This window comes from Perissodus microlepis, chromosome 8 (genome assembly GCF_051167445.1).
Source record: "Perissodus microlepis isolate ML-2025 ecotype Zambia chromosome 8, ASM5116744v1, whole genome shotgun sequence".
NCBI lineage: Eukaryota > Metazoa > Chordata > Actinopteri > Cichliformes > Cichlidae > Perissodus > Perissodus microlepis.
The window spans coordinates 4,972,680-4,992,563 of record NC_140468.1 but is presented as its reverse complement, the minus strand read 5'-3'; the positions used below and the strand labels follow the sequence as shown (position 1 = coordinate 4,992,563).

General features: G+C 43.6%; 1 protein-coding gene across 2 annotated transcripts in view; it reads right to left on the bottom strand.

Annotated features, from left to right (window-relative positions):
• acsf2 (acyl-CoA synthetase family member 2) overlaps positions 1-19,884 on the bottom strand; it is a 47,850-nt gene that overhangs the window by 25,501 nt on the left and 2,465 nt on the right. Inside the window, exons 1-3 of one of the 2 annotated variants that reach the window (XM_084937115.1) lie at positions 6,987-7,221; positions 2,252-2,447; positions 348-476 (exon numbers count right to left, since the gene is read on the bottom strand). In XM_084937115.1, the coding sequence (XP_084793241.1) occupies positions 348-476; positions 2,252-2,447; positions 6,987-7,102 (441 nt within the window). In that variant the 5' untranslated portion in view covers positions 7,103-7,221. Of the gene's footprint in view, positions 1-347; positions 477-2,251; positions 2,448-6,986; positions 7,222-19,884 lie in introns of those variants that run through there. The other variant, XM_084937116.1, reaches the window with a different exon arrangement.

Sequence of the window (19,884 nt, the reverse complement as noted above, 5' to 3'; positions counted from 1 at the left end):
CCTGAGGGTCAGGCTGGCCGACCACGCCACCTCTTGGCGTCTGGCTCACACAGTGGGACTTTTGCAGAGCTGGAGATCGTGGGTAGGCCACTGTAGAGCTGCATGTTGGTGACATGGTTTTCCAGGAAACATTTAAGGTGGCACGAAGCATGAAAATATAGTTCCCATCTAGTTTCCTGCTTATCGGGGTCCACAACTTAGACCCACTGAACAGGATTTCCTTAACACATAAGTGACATTTGTGAGGTATCTGAAGGCATCTACGCGACTTTAGCCAGTCACCTGCCCCTACTTAGTTTTCAACCTTACCAAATCTCAATACTGCAACATGCCCAGCTTTAACTCACCAGTATAATCCCAGCTTTGGCTGTTGCAAACTGGAACAGGACCCACTCATAAGTGTTTGGTCCCCACATGCCGAGCCGGTCTCCTTTCTTCATTCCGAGCGCCAGCAGCCCGGCTGCAGCCTGGTCCACCTGCAGAGACACAAACAACTCTGTGCAGTGAGACCATCAAACATACAGGGGATGCTGCAGGTCCAAAGATTACTGTGCTTTACATTACGCCAGCAACAGAGCAGTCTGCCATGTTTCACACACGTCACAATGAAAAGCTACAGAGAAAGCACCGATAGTGTTAGCAAAGCAACATTTCCATGTGACAACTACAGTTTTCTTCCCTTTCAAATAAAGAAAACAGCTGTTTAAAGTAATTTATGTAAAGTCAGGTTTTGGGGACGCTGTAGGCAGCTCAGCTCTGAAATAGGATCTGTCCTCATTTCCTCTGATAGCAGCAGCAGAGATGCAGACTCAGCACGACTGAAAGAGCCACAGCCAACACCTGATTGGCTGAAACATACAGGAACTACCCTCACTTTTCATACATTAAAGAGTGTTTTTCTTTTTTTAAATGGATAATGTTCCTCATAAGTCATTTAAGATCCTGTCATGAGGATATTAACTTAACAAAACCCCTTTCTAGCTTTGCTATAAAGCACTCAGGCAGAGCCAGGCATAGGAAGATATCAGAAACTCAAACACATTCTCTCTTATGTCATGAAGGGAGAGCGTAGCAGAGCTGCCAAGTAGAGCAGAGGTATCGCCATAAAAAGCATACTGGGATTGTGTGCCAAGTTAATGCAAACAGTCTGTGGTGCTGCTGTGACTTTGACCAGTGACTTTTAGACTTGCATGTTTACACTAAACATGATGAAATAAAAGGTGAGGGCATCAGTGGTGGAGGTGCTTTTCAGGCAGGAGTCAAAGTTTGCTGTGAAGTGTCAGTTTAAAGCTCCTGTTATGACTTATGTAGCTAGTGATGACTCAGCAATCAAATGTACTTGTTTAAATTTCCCCTTGTGGGGAATTAAAGGATTATTCTATTCTAAATCGAATGTAGTCTTTAAAAGAAGTGAAAAAGCAGGAAAAAAAAATCAAAGAGCAAATGTGCAGATTTTCTAAACAAGAAAATGAATCTCTGCATTAACCATATGTGCCCCTTGCTCCCTGGACAGCACATTTCACAGAATCCACTTGAGACCTGATTTGATGATCACCTCGATCATGTGGATGAACAGTAAACCTGACAACACCATGAAAATCTTCATGAGGTCACGAGGGACCTTTTAGATTGATGTGATCAAGGGTCCAGATTTGGTTTTAGAAGAAAAGAGCTATGGTCCCATTTAACAACTAGTACATGCTCGGGCAACAGTACTGTTTGATCTCTTATTTATGGACACTGAGGGAAGAGTGAACAGATCACGAGGGGGTCCAGTTCTTCTGGATGGCTTTGAGTAAATCCCCCAATTTATCAATGTAATGGATTTCTGCTTTCTTCTTTGCAACAATGTTTCAAATATTCTGGTCAAGTACTTTGACTCATTAAAAAAAAAAAAAAAAAAAAAAAAGATATTGTCAAGGTGTTGTGGTTTTCCATAGTAAAGGCCATTTTAGTAAACAACACATGCAATGGTAGTCTATAAAAGGCAGAAAGGGGCTGTTCTAGTTCATTAAACAAGAAAAACAATTTAACAGGAAATGGCATCTCCAGTTGTCGGGTAGAACAGGGATGTCTGTCACCTGACTGGCCCAGATAGTCGTCAGAGGTTTTTTTTAATAATTGAAAATTAAATAATTAAGCAGCTGATTACTATTCCATCAACCTTGAGCTCAAACTGGTCTTTATGCGAGCCATCATCTAAAATAAGTTCGACACACTTGCTCTACATGCTTTAAAGTAAAGGACTCACATCTTGTTGGAACTGTGCGAAGGTCTTGCGGACTCCATCTTGTAGGAAAGCCATGGCCTCTCTGTCGGGCCAGCGCTCCACCGACCTCTGCAGGCTCTCTGCTACCGTCATGTGGAGCATCGAAGTGGAAGACGTGCCATGGACATAGCTGGTGGTGAGAGTCGGGATGATGGGCGGACTGTCCACACGGAGGCCGCTGTGAAGCAAAGAGTAAGATTTTCAGACACTGGAAGCTTTGCAAGAAAATGTGAAGGACATGATAAGATGGGGCCTGATCATTCGAAACCTTGTATGTGAGCAGCAGGATTTGAATTCAATTACGGATTTAACAGGGAGCCAATGAAGAGAAGCCAGTATAGGAAAGAAATGGCCTCTCCTTCTGGTCCCCGTCAATACTCTTACTGCAGCATTTTGGATCAACTGATGGCTTCCATTGAGGACATACCCTGGTCAAAAATGACTCCAAGGTTCCTCACAGTGTTACTGCAGGCCTGAGTAACACCATCCAGAGTAAACATCTGGCTCGATACCATATTTCTAAGATTTTTTAGAGCCAAGTACAATAACCTCAGTTTTATCTGAATTTAGAAGCAGAAAGTTAAAGACAAAGACCTGGATGACCTCTAAGACTAATTGGTCTCCATCATCAGATTTATTATTTCTTCTTCTGGATTTTTCCTTGATTATTATCTACATGCATTAATAAAAACCAAAAGCCAACTGACCGATGAAATGAGTTAGACATTTAATCTTCTTAGGTCTCATCAGACATTATTAGCTCAGACGCTTAGAAACACTTGAAACCTACAACTAAGGATAAGTTTTATTTGTCAGTTGCCTGCAGCTGAAATGACAGACCTAGTCTATGGGCTCAAAATGTGGTCATAAATATTTTGTACTTGTAAAAAAAGATTTGTGTGTGCGTAAAAAAGATTTGTGTGTGCGTAAAAAAGATTTGTATGTGTAAAAAGAATTTGTGTGTGCGTAAAAAAGATTTGTATGTGTAAAAAAGATTTGTGTGTGCGTAAAAAAGATTTTTGTATGCGTAAAAAAGATTTTTGTATGCGTAAAAAAGATTTGTATGTGTAAAAAAGATTTGTGTGTGGACTTAGAAAAAAAACCCCTGCAAGTTACAAGTACGAATTTTGACCCTATTTTTCTTCCTTTCATCTGATTGGTCAATGTCATGTCAATCACGAATGTAACAATCCAATCAGAGAACAGATGGGTTTGGCTGTTGGAGGGGCGCTTTTTTTGAAGTACAAAATATTTATGACCACATTTTGAGCCCATACTAGTCGACCATACAGACAATACATACAATATAAAAACTTACATTGGGGAGACAGGTCAGGCTAGGCAGCAAAAAAAAAAAAAAGGGATAGACAGTGAAATATGTAACATATAGGGGCAAACTACAGCAGGAAGTTCAAGTGTCTGTGTACAGTTTTTAGTCTGGAACAAGCAGAAACCTGCAGGGCTGAAAAATGAAACCAATGCTGAAATACTTAAAGCCGCAACTCTTCTAGTCCCAACAGAGACCCAGTGTTAAAATGTACAACTTTACAGCAGAAATACACGTTTTGTGCTGAGTAATTGCATTTGAGAGCATGAGGGTGGGAATGGCTGTTTGTATCTGTGTGTGCCCCTGTTTGTTTGTGTCTATATGTCAGGTCGGGTATCAGACGCCACCTCTCTAGGGACATCTCAGGCCCTCCAAGGTATGGAGGCCCATTTACGGGTAAAGTAAACCCGTTGGACATCTTTCTTTGCCTTTAGACAATAATTCTGATGACAAAAGAACCAAACGGAACAGGCGGAAAAAAAAAACAAAGAAAAAAAAAGAGAAATACACGTTTTAAGCACACTACAAGAGCCATTATGGCCTCCATGGATGCCCCCCCCCTTGTGAAAACCATACTCTCAACAGGTTTAAAGAGATGTCACTGAGCTCAACTTCCTGACCATGTATGAGCCGATGGTCCCTTTCGAGTATTTAAATGACAAAGAATAAGATTTCTTGTGCCACACCGAGTGTCCAAGAAGTTTTTGCTGTGTTCAGTGAAATTCTGGTCAGTTATTTGTCTGTTGCTTACCACTGGTTAGCAGATCTCTCCTTATTACCTTCTGCTTATTACCCTCTTTACCAGAGTCACAAAATGAGTTCAGTCAGTGATCTGAAAACTAAGTAACAGTTTATGTGTCTCACCAGTCCCCACAGAGCCCTGCATGCTGATTACATGTTAGTTAGCCTCGGGGTTGTTAAATCCCAGTTCAACCAATTAAAAAAAAAACAAAAAAACAAAAACAAGTGTACAGAGACAGAGAAGGGGAAAAAAAACAACTAAAGAGACTAAAGGTCAACAAACAAATCCACACTGATCTGGGGCCCAGAGCTCCAGTATTCTTCCCCAAAAAACAAAACACTATTAGGAATAAACACAAGACTGAAATCAAACGGTTAAACATGCAAAGTAATTAATTGCCTGCTTTTATACAAAGAAAGGTGCATGTTCTTTGTGAAACTATTAATGATTGACCGAGGAACCAGAGCAGGATTTATAACACTTGTAAAATGTGTGTAAAAAACAAACTGCCTGAAATCTTACAGCTGTGTTTTAAACGCCTCTTGATTCAACAACATAAACCTTCATCTTTTCTGTTTCTGATTTACTGGCACTAGATTACTGTAAACTAGCTGACACACAGAGAACCTTTCGGGGGCCTCACATCCTGGAGAGCTCCAGAGCAGCTGTTTTTTTGTCAGCTTTAGGAAACTTGAAGGATTTCCCCCCTTTTTTGTACCGATTTGATTCAGACTGTAGATCAGGGGTGGGGGAACTCCAGGCCTCAAGGGCCGGTGTCCTGCAGGTTTTAGATGTGTCCTTTATCCAACACAGCTGATTTAAATGGCTAAATTACCTTCCTTAACATGTCTTGAAGTTCTCCAGAGGCCTGGTAATGAATGAATCATTTGATTCAGGTGTGTGTAAGATCTAAAACCTGCAGGACACCAGCCCTGGAGGCCTGAAGTTCCCCATCCCTGCTCTAGACCTTTGTCCTCCCTGGCTGCCTTTGCACACTGTGTTTGCTTACAAGTGCTTAAATGAAGGCACGATACCAAAAGACAAAATTTACTGGCAAGCAGAGATGGAACAAGCTCAGGCAGAAGAATAAAAACCAACCTAAATGAGTGCCAAAGCATGCGGTTAGTGTGGTGAGTTTTTACTGACAGAGTGACGGGATCGATCGGTCTGAAGCATCGTAAGACGATAAGATGGGAGTTTTGTTTTGGTTTTTGCACCCCTTATATCTATATATTGTATTTCTCACTTCTGGTTTATGTTAAATATTAAACAATTTCACATGAAAATCTTATTTGTTAAATCATTTGAAGAGTTCGGAGGGAAAGGGTAAAACTGGTGAAAGATTGACTGAAATGTGGCCTCAAATAACAAAGCTGGATGTGTCACAACCCAAAAAGTTAGAGATCTGCTAGTTTTACATCATGTTTTTCATGGATTTAATCAATTCTGGATGTAACATAACAGCTAACTGTACAAGTTAAGCAGAGCCGGACAGTACAAGGTACATTTCTCTCCATAAAATTGCTTATGTCTAAACCTCTGCATCCTTTTAACTTTTATCTGTTACTCTTATAATTGTGTATATTGTGTATTTGTTGTACAGTGTCCTTGGGTGCTCTGAAAGGCGCTATTTTTAAATAAAATGTATTATTATTATTATAATCACAACAACGCAGGTTTGGTTTTGTTTTATTTCAAAACTGCCTTTGACTTGATTTTTATGAATCTACTGCATTACATACTTTCTGACTGCATGCAGAGATGAGGTGCAGGAAGGTTCAGGGCTGCTGAGCATGGGTGAAAATTCCCAAAGAGGAAGAAATACTAAACACCATCAGGTTTCCACGGGCTGGAGGTTCCCAGGTGGTCTGCCTGATCCTCCTCCTTAGCCAATGAAGGCTAGAGGACTTCCAAAACTGTGGGAGCACATGGAACAGACCTCGGTACCCGTTTGGATCCACCCTATAAATCAATTGTTCTGTTCCATCCTGCTCAGATAAAGAAAAAAAACTTTCTGCACACTGATTAAATTGATGATACACTGATGCATCTTTACACAATGGAAATACTTGGAAATAATATTGATATCCGTGATTGTGAAAACAGATTTTCTTCAGTTTCTTTGATCTCCATGACGTGCTGCACCACCGAGCCACAGGAAAACTTTCCTGCTTGTTGATCTCTCCACACAACTCCTCCATCTAAAGCAACAACAACACACACACTGCAATAATGCACACTTTGCTATGGGTTGTATTATCGCCGTTTCCAAAATCCTGGAGCGACTGTGACCACAGAATTTCCTCAGGGATTCGTGAAGTTTTCTGATTTGCTTCTGATTTTAACAGTTTTAGCTGCAAAGTCTGCGCACAAAATAGCCGAGCTTGAGACAGCGCAACGCTAGACCCGAGACCACTAATCCTGGGGGTGAGTTCTGCAGACGGAAACACAACTTTCAAGTCGATACAAACGGATGTTTCTTGGTAGAAAAGACGGTCATTTAACATACCACCGAGCGCATTAGTTTTTCTGCGGTTGATGCTATTTTAAGGAGCGTTTACTCACTTCCAATTCCAAGACCCCCGCCCAGGAGCTTTGCTTTAAAGCGAAAGCGCTTTCTCTTATTTTACCTTCCACGGCTCACTCACCGAGTGGATGCAGTTAGTCCTGGCTGGCGTGTCCATGGCCTCTGAAAAAGCTTTAAACCTCTGAAAAAAGCGCAATTGCGCATAGTTGGAGTGCAGAAGGCAACGGCGGGGATCATTGTGTGCAGCTGGCCGCGTCCGGGACACAAAGCTTGAGCTGAGAGTTTTTTCGTCTCCAGCAGAGAACTGAGCGACAGGCTGTTAACTCCTCTTCTGATAAGGCTCAACCCGCTTACACTCTCTCACTCGGACGTTGAACCCCTGCAGAAGTGGGTGGATCGATCCGAATATTGATAGTGTCATAGTGTAACAGGGTCATAAATCACATCTTGTTATAATTACACCGGTTACAATAGCAACTCTATTATTGGTGTTGGATCGATGCTACTTTGTTTATCCTCTAAGTTCAACATGTAGTTATGTGTTACATAGTATGAACTAGTGTTAATGTTTTCTACACAGAGGAACCATTCAAAGCTTTAGAATTTTTTTTTTGAAGACCTAAGATTTTTTCGGTGTTTACAAATGGTGCTAAATAAAATGATAAAGGAGGGGTTCGGCAAAACAGGAAACGTTAAAGTCTTCCCATGAACATAAAAACAAGAAAGCAGACGTAAAAGCCTGCCAAGAACATGCGGAAGTGAAGCCAAAATAGGCTTATCTGCACAAGAATAGAAAAATATTTGCAAGTCAAAAATGGGGAAATATCCTTTCATAGCCCTGGAGGGAATTTGGATGAAAACACTTGTTGTTGTTGTTTTTAAATGAATCTGTTTATTTTATACTTGTTTTTCAGTGTTTGAACCTGTTTCTGTTCAGCCAGGTTTTTTGGTATCTTATTCCACTTATTTGGTCTCTACAGCTTTGTTTTCTTTCCATCTTCCAGTAAAAGTTTGCAGGCAAAAATCACCTTGTAAGTGATCATCCATGGATAGAAAAGGAGGCAGCAGCAGGAGGAGATATTAACGTTTAAGTGGACTTGTAGCGACTTCCACAGTCGCTAGAGGCCGGGGATGGAGCCTGCCTATTTGCCTGACGCGCTGTCAACTTTACGCAATAATGCGAGAGGTGGAATTGTTTGCTTGTTTATTAAAGTGCTTTGAGAGTTTACAGAGTAATGTCATCGGTTCCTGATTCAGACTCTTAAAACATCACAGGCTCTAATGTAACAAGGCGAAACATGTTGTGCAGCGGTCAACAAAAACTACGGCTACCCAGCCCTCCTCTCTGTCAAAATCAAAACCAGTGAATGACAGACTGACAACGCCCATTTATGTCACCGCTAGCACCCAAGTGACTCCCAACAAATAAAAACCCAGTGATCATCAAAATTCAATACATTCAATTATGGCTCCTACAGGAGTCCTGCCATAACAGTCCCAGGGATTTGTGTCTCCTCTGCACTGTGGAGCTCGTAAGGAACAAAATCCAGTTTTTGCTTTATATAAAAACACATTCTCTAAGTTACCCTTCAGTATACATGAGGTTTCAACATTAAATGAAGCTGACCTCCAATGAGGAAGTCTTAATAAGGAAGAGAAACGACCGAAGTAAAAAACTGGAACGCATCAGGACTCAAAAATTTCCATCAATTTTTCTTCAAAAGCAATTTTAATAAGTATATTTTTAAAAAGTACATCAGTGAACAAAATCCTCTAAAAATAATATTTCTGGAGTTTCAGGAAAAGACACCATGATTCATGGTGGAAACCACAGGTGATGATAACTCTGACAGGAGGAGTGACGAATGTCAGTGACAAAGTCTCACCTTAACAGGAGCTTCTGTTAGAGCGAGGGCTTCTTTAGGGAGTTTAACACGTGATTCACAGCAAAGCTTTACCACATGGAGCACAAAAGGCAGTGAGAAAAACAGTCCTTGACATTCAGAGCACACCAACACTGAAGCCCTCCATCATTTTAAAGCAAATAAAGAGACAACAGAATCAGAAACAGAATCCTACACACCAGCCCCTAATTATTAGAATCCCTTCTAATAATTACCCATAATTAACCAAGTAGGAGACATAAAACATGCAGAGAAAAGTCAATCATTTACTGTATTTCAATATTACCCACAGGAATCCTATAGGTAATCTTAAAGTCTATCTTTAAAGAAAAATGAGAGACATTTTATGTCCAAATACAATCAAAGTCTGATAATTGGACCCAGAAGTCTTTAACTGTGATCTGCCTCCAGCAGTAGACACAGTTTGGTAACTTGACGAATGAATCCTCTTCGGTCAGGAAAAGTCTTTATCACACGTCCCATTGGCCAAGAGTTTCGAGGTGCCGAACTGTCCATGATGAGAACCAGATCTCCCACGATGAGGTTCCTTTTTACTCCAATCCATCGTTGACGTTCCTGTTGCTGTAGTAGGTATTCCTTCACCCATCTTTTCCAAAACAAGTCAGACATGTATTGGACTTGTTTCCATCTTCTGTGTGTGTACATATCAGTGGAATGGAATACTCCTGGTGGTAATATCGGTGAGGTCTTTAACAGAAGAAGATGATTAGGGGTCAAAGCTTCCAGGTCGTTAGGATCCATTGAGGCTTTGGTAATTGGGCGGCTGTTAATGATGGCTTCAACCTCACAAAGTACTGTATGAAGACCTTCTTCATCCAGGTTTTGTACTTTCATTATGGAATTAAGTACTTTGCGAACCAGTCTTATCAGTCGCTCCCAGGTTCCTCCGTGATGTGAACCTCCAGGTGGATTAAAGGTCCATTTAACTCCCTTTTGCAGAAAGACGTCATTGATTTTCACCTGGTTCCAATGTTCAATGGCAGTTCTAAGTTCACGTTCAGCACCTACAAAATTGGTTCCGTTGTCAGAACGCAGTTCTCGAACCTGACCTCTTCTTGCATTGAAACGTCTGAATGCATTAATGAAAGAGTCAGTATCCAGTGATGGAGCAACCTCAATGTGAACAGCACGGATAGCAAGGCAGGTGAATATAACACCGTATCTCTTCACCACGCTCCTCCTACTTTTTACACTGAAGGGTCCGAAGTAATCCACTCCCACCCGCGTGAATGGAGGTTCATCTGGAATGATTCTTTCATTGGGCAAATCCGCCATCTGTTGATTCACTGGTGGAGCATTAAGACGTCGACAGATGACACATTTAGATAACACTTTTCTTATTGCTGTACTAGCTCCAATCAACCAGAACTTTTCTCTTAGCTTAGACAGCATGTGGTTATGACCACCATGTCCAACTTCCTGATGTATGTGTCTAAGCAAGAGCTCGGAGATGTGTTGATCCTTTGCTAGTATTATGGGATGTTTCACCTCAACCGGCATCGATGATCTACTGAGTCTCCCACCCACTCTGAGAATTCCATCTTGCAGCTGTGGGCAGAGTCTTCTTAGAGGACTTGATTTTATAATAGGTTGTCCCTTCTCCAGACTCACAAGCTCCAAGGAAAATCTCCTCCTCTGACAGAACTTGATAATGACAACTTCAGCTTTGTCCAGATCTTCCACTGTAAGATTCTTAATCACAGATGTCCTCTTAAAGTTCCTCAGCTTTTCTTCCACAAATGATTTCTGTTGCTCTTTGGTGACCTCTGACTGTGGTAAGCTTGAACACAATTCTCTCCTTTTCTTCACAAAGGACAGAAGCAAGTCCTTAAATTTTAACAGCCATGCCACTGACTTCTTAAGACGTGTCCAGGTGGAAAAATGTTTAAACAAGCGAGTAACAGAATTTTCTCCAGCTTGCTCAACACTCACTGTGGCAACTGTTTTTACCTCAGGATCATCAGATGCAAGCAGACTGATGTCATCTCGGTAGACAGGCCATTCACTCCTAGATTGTAGAAGATACTGAGGCCCAGACAACCATTTTGTATTCTTCATAAAAACATTGACTTTCACTCCTCTTGAGGCCATATCTGCTGGATTACTGGCAGTGTCCACATATCTCCATTGCGAGGAAGATGAAACTCTTAAGATTTGTGAAACTCTGTTGGCCACAAAAACCTTGAATCTTGAAGTCTCACTCCTGATGTATTTAAGAACAGAAGCACTGTCTGTCCAAAACACAGAATCCAGAAGTTCCATCTGCAGCTCTTTCCTCCAGAGTACATCCAATCGACTGGCCATGGTTGCTGCAATGAGCTCCATTCTCGGGATGGTAAAGGATTTAAGAGGAGCAACATGAGCCTTTCCCATAACAAACGCACAGTGTCGTTCTGAACAGATGTTTTCAATCAGCAGATAGGTCCCTGTTCCATACCCATCCTCACTGGCATCACAGAAATGGTGCAACTGAGCTCTCGTGATTTCTCCAAATCCATCAGGTTTCAGACAACGACTCACTTCAAACTTGCTCAATAGCTGAAGCTTCTGGAGCCATGTTAACCATCTTTTGGAAAACAGCTCTGGTACATTATCGTCCCAGCCGATTCCTTCCTGGCATAGATCTCTTAGGATTTTCTTAGCAGTTAAGACCACAGGACTTAGCATTCCAAGAGGATCATAGATAGAACTGACAATTGAAAGGATTCCTCTTCTGGTGCGCGGTCTGTCCTTGAGCACAATCTTGAACTTAAAAGAGTCTGATTTTATGCACCACTCCACACCCAAAACTCGCTCGATCATTGAGGAATCCAATTTCATGTTCAACTCTTTCATTCCTGTGGCTCTGTGACTTTCAGGAATGGATTCCAGCACTCCAGGCTTGTTGGTGATCCTCTTTTTGAGCAGAAATCCTCCTTTGGCACACAAAGAAACCAACTCTTGGTACATTAACACTGCTTCCTCATCAGTTTCAACGGACACAAGACAATCGTCCACATAAAAACAGTGCAACAACTTCTTCACAGCTTCCTCACTGTAGAGATGTCCAAAGTCATCTGCACACTTTCTGAGTGCAAAGTTGGCACAACTTGGTGATGAAGTTGCCCCGAAGAGATGTACATTCATCCTGTATTCAGATGTTGGTTGTTCCAGATCACCTTTAGGCCACCAGAGAAATCTCAATAGATCTTTATCTTCAGCTGGAACCATGACTTGATGGAACATGGATTCAATATCTCCCATAATTACAACTGGCTCCTTCCTGAATCTTGTAATCACTCCTATTAAAGAGCTTGTAAGATCAGGTCCTTGTAAGAGTTGGGAGTTTAAAGATGTTCCATGATAACTCACTCCACAGTCAAACACAACTCTGAGTTTCTTCTTGGTCGGATGGTAAACACCATGGTGTGGTATATACCACAGCTTGCCATCATTGCGATCGATCTCCTCTTCCGGGACCTTTTCAGCATAACCTTTAGCCAGAAGCTCATTCATGAAGACTTTGTACTCAGTATGAAACACTGTGTCTCTCTCAAATCTCTTTTTTAGAAAGCGCAGACGTTGTTGAACAACTTTCTTATTGTTTGGCATACTGATACTGGCATTCTGAAAAGGTAATGCTATCTGGATATGACCACCCACATATTTGGCAGAGTTAGTCACTATTTCCAGAAATCTCTGATCCTCTCTTGACAATCCAACCTGCTCATCAACTTTGCTCTCAGGAAAGTCATTCTTGAACTGTTGCTGCCAAAGCTCCTCCAGCGTGACAACAGAAATTCTGTTGACTGTAACTTGTGGATGCTTCTGATCACCTGTAGCTTCACAGTTTCCTGAAAGTGCTCCATTGATGGTCCAGCCAAGCCTTGTCCTTACGGCATACGGTCCTCCATCAACACTACACACCACTTCCAGAGGTTCCAAGGCTTTAGGAATGTTTGTTCCAATCAGAAGTTCGATTCCTGCATTTATTTGAGGCAAGGTTATGTGTTTTAAATGTGCCCATCCTTCAATATCTCCTGGTGTTGTAATATTTCCTTTATGTACAGGCATGGACTCCTGTGTGTACACTTTTGGCAGCTCCAGAAATTCGTCACTACAAAGAGCAGCAACCTCCAGTCCTGCACTTTCTTTGTGCAGGATGGTGGGATGTTTCCGGCTGCATTTGGAACAGGAAATCCTCTTACGGCAATCTTTACTGATGTGTCCTATACACAAGCAGCCAAAACAGATGCCATTTTCCTTTAAGAAGGTTATCTTCTTCTCATGAGCCATTTTTCCCAACTGTGCACAGACGTCCAACATTGGTCTTCCTCCACAACAAATACAGACGTTCCTTCCAACCCGATTATTTTTCATTTCCATTTCCGCAGGCTTAGGTGTACTCTCCACAACTTGCATAGTGGTGGCAAAGCTTGTTCCTTTATTTCCAGGTCTGCCTTGATACTTGGGTTTACTCATTCCTTTTGTTGGTAAAGAAAGCGGAGAATCTTGAATATTACTGAATACAGGATCAGTTAATATTCTTATTTGCTTCTCCAAAAAGTCTGCAATATCCATAAATTTGGCTCTTCTTTTATGCCTTTCTTGCAGGTCACAAACATGGCTTCTCCATCTGTCCCTAAATTTATACGGCAATTTTTTAATAATGTTCACCATATTAGAAGGCATGTCCAAATCACTCAGATGCTGCACCTCCTCCATTGCATTACAGCATCCCATGAGGAACAAACTGTAGTTTTGAAGAGCTTTTACTTCCTCTGTTTTAATCGATGGCCATGAAAGTGCCTTGTCCAGATATGCAGCTGCGACCTTCTGTTCATCGCCATAGCGCTCCTTTAACAGTGATTTTGCCTTGCGATAACCACGATCTGAGTTCATTTGTTGACAACTTCTCACCAATTCCTTTGCATGGCCTCTTGTGTATTGTTCCAAAAAATATAAACGATCACTGTTATTTTTCGTATTGCACTCAACTGCATTCTCAAATGCTTTAATAAATGAATAATATTGAAGTGGATCTCCATCAAAATGAGGTATTTCTCTCTTTGGTAAAGAAAAGAGGCTTTGTTGTTGGATTAAGAGTGTTGTTATTTCATTTTGTTTAGTCATTATTCCGATAACATCATTTTGTGGTTCCAGTTCCACCATACCATTTGTATGACAGTGCTTTTGTCCATTTGCATCAGATGGGTTTGAAGGAATAACTGAATATTGTCGAGGATGCTTATTTTGAGAAGATTCAGTCAGCACGGCTTGATGCATGACACATTCCTGGGTTTTCTCTTTTCTCCTATTCTGTTTTTCAGCATTAGTTGTGCAAATTCCCTGCTGACTCGGCCTCAGGATGTCTAGAGGCAAGAACCAAGCGCACCCAAATGAGCGCAACAGTGATCATGTGCGCATCACGCAGAGGGAGAGTGAGAGACGAAAAACAGCAGCAGAGCATGGCAGTTGTATCGCAGTTTGTGTGATTCCGTGTGCATTAATGAGACTGTAAGTGTTATTACCTTTGACAGGTTAACTGGTATGATAATAGTTAGTTGTTTGTGTATGTTTAAGCTAAAGTTATGCCTCAGTACACTGCTACCACGTTAGTAGGTTTATTTAATTATTTAATTAATTAGCACTAAGTTAATACCAGTGGCCAGAATCTCCCCCAATGACTATATCCCGCGGTTAAAGGATTTTTTGTTGTTTATTGTTTAGTTTAGCCGTTGTTAGCTTGCCACATGCTTGCCTTAGTACTAGCAACTGGGAAGATATGTGCTATTTAGCCAACTTCTGGTCTTACGGCGACCCCTTGTGGACATTGTAAAATATTGCTGTGTCTGAGTAGATGATGTGTTCTGATTGTTGTTTAGTTATCTTTGACCCTGCTAATTATAGTATTACCTGTTTCTGTTTCCAGACAACCATGCTTATAGTCACCGATACTGCACCTGCCACAATTATAAGTGCATATCTGGCTGTATCATAGTTGGATTTATCCTGGCAAGCCCTGCTGTAACCAGTTCTTCTGTGAAGCTTCATTAAAGACGGTGAACTAAACTCCTGGACTGCTGCAGTCTTTCTGACCGAAGACTTAGGCCAGACTTGTATACCCAGCACTTCCAATATATATATATACATATATATATATACATATATATATATATATACACACATATATATATATATATATATACATATACATATATATATATATATATATATATATATATATATATATATATATATATATATATATATATATATATATATATTCTACAAGTGGTCCTTTGAGCCGGATTATACAAGCTGCGCTATGGCTACACCCAGAGAGTTCAACGACAACCAGCCTGCACTGAGTCCCCGTCCCAGCAGGGTGCGACGCATTCCCGGACATCTGGAGGACTTTGAACTCACCTACCCAGCTCACCGTCTTTATAGTACCACAGTAAGACCAGCATCACCACTGACATCAACTTACGCAGCACCACTCAGCCCTGGGAGTCCCCCTAACTACCCTGCAGCTGGTCATTATGGTACGGCAAGTGCAGGGGAAAGATGGCAGGGGCTGGAAGCACGTTGGCAAACGATAAGCCAGCAGATGAAAGAACTTGAAGTGGAAATGGACAGGGTCAGATTGACTTCGTATCCACAGAGTGCACATCTGCCTCACCCTTCATACCGCTATGCAGCATTTCAGCCACACTACAGTAGCCTCCCCCATTTAGAACTGGGTTACCCTGTTCGGCCCCCCAGTCCAAGAGCTGCACCTAACATCCAGCACAAGCCCCTGCTCCTCAAGTGCAGGTTGACACTGCTGCATCAAACCCAAAACCTGCTTCAGAAGCGATGTCTGTACCAGCCCCCGCATCCACGGCTCCTTCAGCCTGCTCGCCGCCGTGGCTAACACAGCCTGCTTGACCATCTCACATTCCCCTCGGCACTTCAAGTGGCAAAGAGGTATGTCAACAGTCAGACCCCATACACAAGTGCCATGCAAGCGCTCACAGAGAGGTACGGACAGCCAAGGCAGCTAGTGCAGGAGGAACTGAAGGCCATTCTGAATTCCCCACCAGTCAGGGCTGGAGATTATCAAGCATTTGAGGACTTTGCTACCGCAGTTGGAACTCTGGTGGGAATGCTCAGCACAATGGAGGGCCCCTCATCGTCAGAGTTGAAGTGTGGGTCTCATGTGGACACCCTACTCACCAAACTCCCCACTAACTATCGAGATGCATTCGCTGAACATTGCTTTAATCGAGGAATTATCCAAAGTGGCAGTGATCGTACATACACTCTCCCTGATCTAGCGGAGTGGCTGGAAAGGAAGGCCCAGACATTGCAGGTGTCTCGCCAAATCACAAGCCCCTTCCCAGCTATACCAGCACATACTGAGTACAAGGACCGGAAAGCAGGGAGACAACAGAGGGTCAAACCTGCTACTATTCTGCTTGGGGGTCAGCAGGGATCGAAGCCCGCTAATCCTTCTCCGAGCCCTGCCACTGTACCACACCTGAAGAAGAGGGACCGTTTCAAGCCCTTCTGTCCTTATTGTAATAACCAGGAGCACTACCTCAATGCCTGTGCTGACTTTGCCACGCTCACCTGTACTGCCAGAGCTACCTGGATAAAAGAGAAAAAACGATGTTGGAAATGTGGGAGAGGACATTCCCCAGTAAACTGCACTCTGAAGAAGCCCTGTGCAACATGTGGAGAACAACATCTGCTCATACTACATGAAGTTGCTACTGCAGAGAGCATCCTGACCGTAAATACGTCCTCTAACATGGTTTTCTTGGACCAAGTCAGCCATTCCGGGCGAGTAATGCTAAAGGTTGTCCCCGTGCGGTTGCATAATGGGGAGAAAACACTGGACACATATGCTGTCCTGGATGATGGCTCTGAAAGAACAATCATACTACCTGCTGCCGTCCATCACCTTGGCCTTGTTGGAACAGAAGAGATTCTGTCCCTCAGGACGATTCGACAAGAAATCGTACAGCTGAAAGGAGCCACTGTATCCTTCCAGGTGTCAGGTATGACAAACCGGAGAGTGCAATACGACATTCACCAGGCTTTTACAGCAGCCAAAGTAACTCTGGCAGAGCAATCACGTGCCGCTGACCTCCTGACACAACGATACAAACACTTGAGAGGGTTATCCCTGCAGTCTTTTGACAAAGTCCAGCCCCTGCTACTTATCGGTTCTGATAACCCTCACCTGATAATACCTACCCAGCCTGTGCGTACCGGTCCAGTTGGTGGCCCAGTGGCTGTGTGCACAACGCTGGGGTGGGCAATTCAGGGACCAGCAAGCTTTTTGCAGCAATCAACAGACCAGAGAAGCTGTCTGCATTTGTCCACTCTCTCCTCCTCAGATGAGCTGCATCAACACGTCCAGAGACTCTGGCAGCTGGACACCCTACCCTTCCACACCAACAAGGAGGTGACGCAATCAGGCGAAGATAAAGCAGCCATAGAACGACTGGAGCATGGGACTGTCCGGGTCACCGTCGATGGAGTGGCTCGCTATGCTACTCCACTGCTGCGAAGAAAGAATGCACCTGTTCTTCGGGCACCTCCCACAGCTGTGATGGCACTCCTCAGAGCGACAGAGCGACGTTTGTGTAACAGTCCAGATCAAGCTGCCGTCTACAATGAGGAAATCCACAAGTTGGAGAAAGCTGGTTATGTAGTAAAGATCAGCATGAATGAGGTGAGCAGCTCTGTGGAATCATGGTTTATCCCGCACCACATGGTGTACCACAACAACAAGCCCAGAATCGTCTTCAACTGCTCCTTTAACTACAGGCAAGCTTCACTTAACAAGAACCTGCTTCCAGGCCCGGTTCTTGGGTCAACACTGCTTGGCGTGCTGTTGAGATTTAGAGAGTATGTTGTAGCTATCAGTGGGGATATTCGCGGCATGTTCCATCAGGTGCGTCTTCTGCCTGAGGACCAGCCACTTCTATGCTTCTTGTGGCGAGATGGGGAGAGGGAGTGCAGCCCAGACGTGTACGAGTGGCGTGTCCTTCCTTTCGGGACCACATGTAGCCCATGCTGTGCTACATATGCCCTGCAGCGCCATGTAAAGGATCACAGCGAAGACAATGGAGAAGTACTGCACTCTGTGCTCCATGCATTCTATGTGGATAACTGCTTACAGTCTCTGCAGTCTCAGACTCAGGCCAAATACCTGATAGACAAGATGAGAGCCCTCCTTGCCAGTGGAGGATTTGAGATAAGGCAGTGGGCTAGCAACGCACCTGAGGTTATCTCTCACCTACCAACTGAAGCCAAATCAACTGAGTGTGAGTTATGGCTAACCACTAGCAAGACTGATCCAGAAGAGTCTTCCCTTGGTCTCCTGTGGCGCTGCAGCGCTGACACATTGGGATACAAGCACCGTGCCATTCCACGTACTGCACCAACCCTGAGATATGTTTACAGAGTACTGGCAAGCCAATATGACCCATTAGGTTATATCATACCCTTTACAACACGAGCCAAGGTTCTAGTTCAGGCACTCTGGAAGAAGGAGAGGGGTTGGGATGAGCCGATTGCTGATGAGCTCCTGTCCGTGTGGTTAGCATGGGAAAGTGAGCTGCCATACCTGCCAAACCTCAGCTTGCCAAGGTGTTACACTCCTGGTATCTCGGCTGGGAGCCCCGTGAACCTACACATCTTCTGTGATGCCTCAGAGAGAGCCTATGGTGCGGTTGCATACCTGAGAGTAGAGGCTGACAGGAATGAAGTTAAAGTGGCATTCGTGATGGCCCGATCTCGTGTGGCACCCAAAAGGCAGCTTTCAATACCTCGCCTGGAACTTTGCGCTGCCCTAGCAGGAGCACAGTTAGCCACAGTTCTGCAGACCGAGTTAACCCTGCCATTACAGACAACTACTCTGTGGACCGATTCGACCACTGTCCTTCACTGGATCCAGTCTGAATCCCAGCAGTATAAAGTGTTTGTGGGAACCCGAATAGCAGAGATTCAAGAGCTTGTTGGAGCTGAGAGCTGGAGATATGTTCCCTCTGAAGAGAACCCTGCCGATGACATCACACGTGGGAAATCCTTAAAGGATTTAATTAAGCCAAACCGCTGGACAGATGGCCCAGCATTCCTCCATCAGCCTCCCGCTAGCTGGCCTACGCACCCCATAGTGAGCTCGGTGCAGGAGGAAGAGATCCGCGACACTATCTTCTGTGGCAACATTTCCACAAGCAGCCCGCTGACACCTGATCTGACCCAGTTCAAATCCTGGACTGAGCTGGTATATGCCACATATCACGCCCTCCACGGGGCGGCCGCTCTACCCATGACTGCCTCCAGTCAAAGGGAGGCAGAAATTGCCCTACTGAAAAGGTCACAAAGTGAGAGTTTCCCAGCAGAGTTGGCTGCCTTGCAGTCAGGTAAACCTATCAGCCCTAATAGTCGCTCACTGTCGCTTTCACCTGAATTAGACCATACTGTAGGGTTGATCAGAGTTGGAGGTCGGCTCCGGAGGGCTGAAAATCTGAAAGAGGACACCATCCATCCTATAGTTCTTGCACCAGACCACCCTGTCACAACGCTGTTAGTGCAGGACTATGATAACCGTCTGTTACATGCAGGTCCTGACCGTATATTTGCAGAGATAAGGAGGACCTACTGGATACTTCGCGGCCGACAGATCATCAAGAGGCATCAACGCAGCTGTGTGGAATGTTGTAAATGGCGCGGCAAACCAGTCACTCCCCAGATGGCCGACCTACCAGCTGCACGATTACGCATCACTAAACCACCATACTGGTCCACTGGAGTCGACTGCTTTGGTCCTTACACCATAAAAATAGGACGGAGGCATGAGAAAAGGTGGGGTATTATCTTTAAATGTCTGACCACCAGGTGCGTACATCTAGACCTTTTGTGCAGCATGAACACAGGTTCATTCTTGCTTGCTCTTCGGTGCTTTGTGGCAAGGAGAGGAAAACCCTTTGAGATTCTCTGCGATCGTGGCACCAACTTCAGAGGAGGAGAGAGGGAGCTCAGAGAAGATTTTGCTGCCATGGAACCAGTTTTGAAGCAACAGCTCGCTGAACAGAGTATTGATTTCAAATTCAA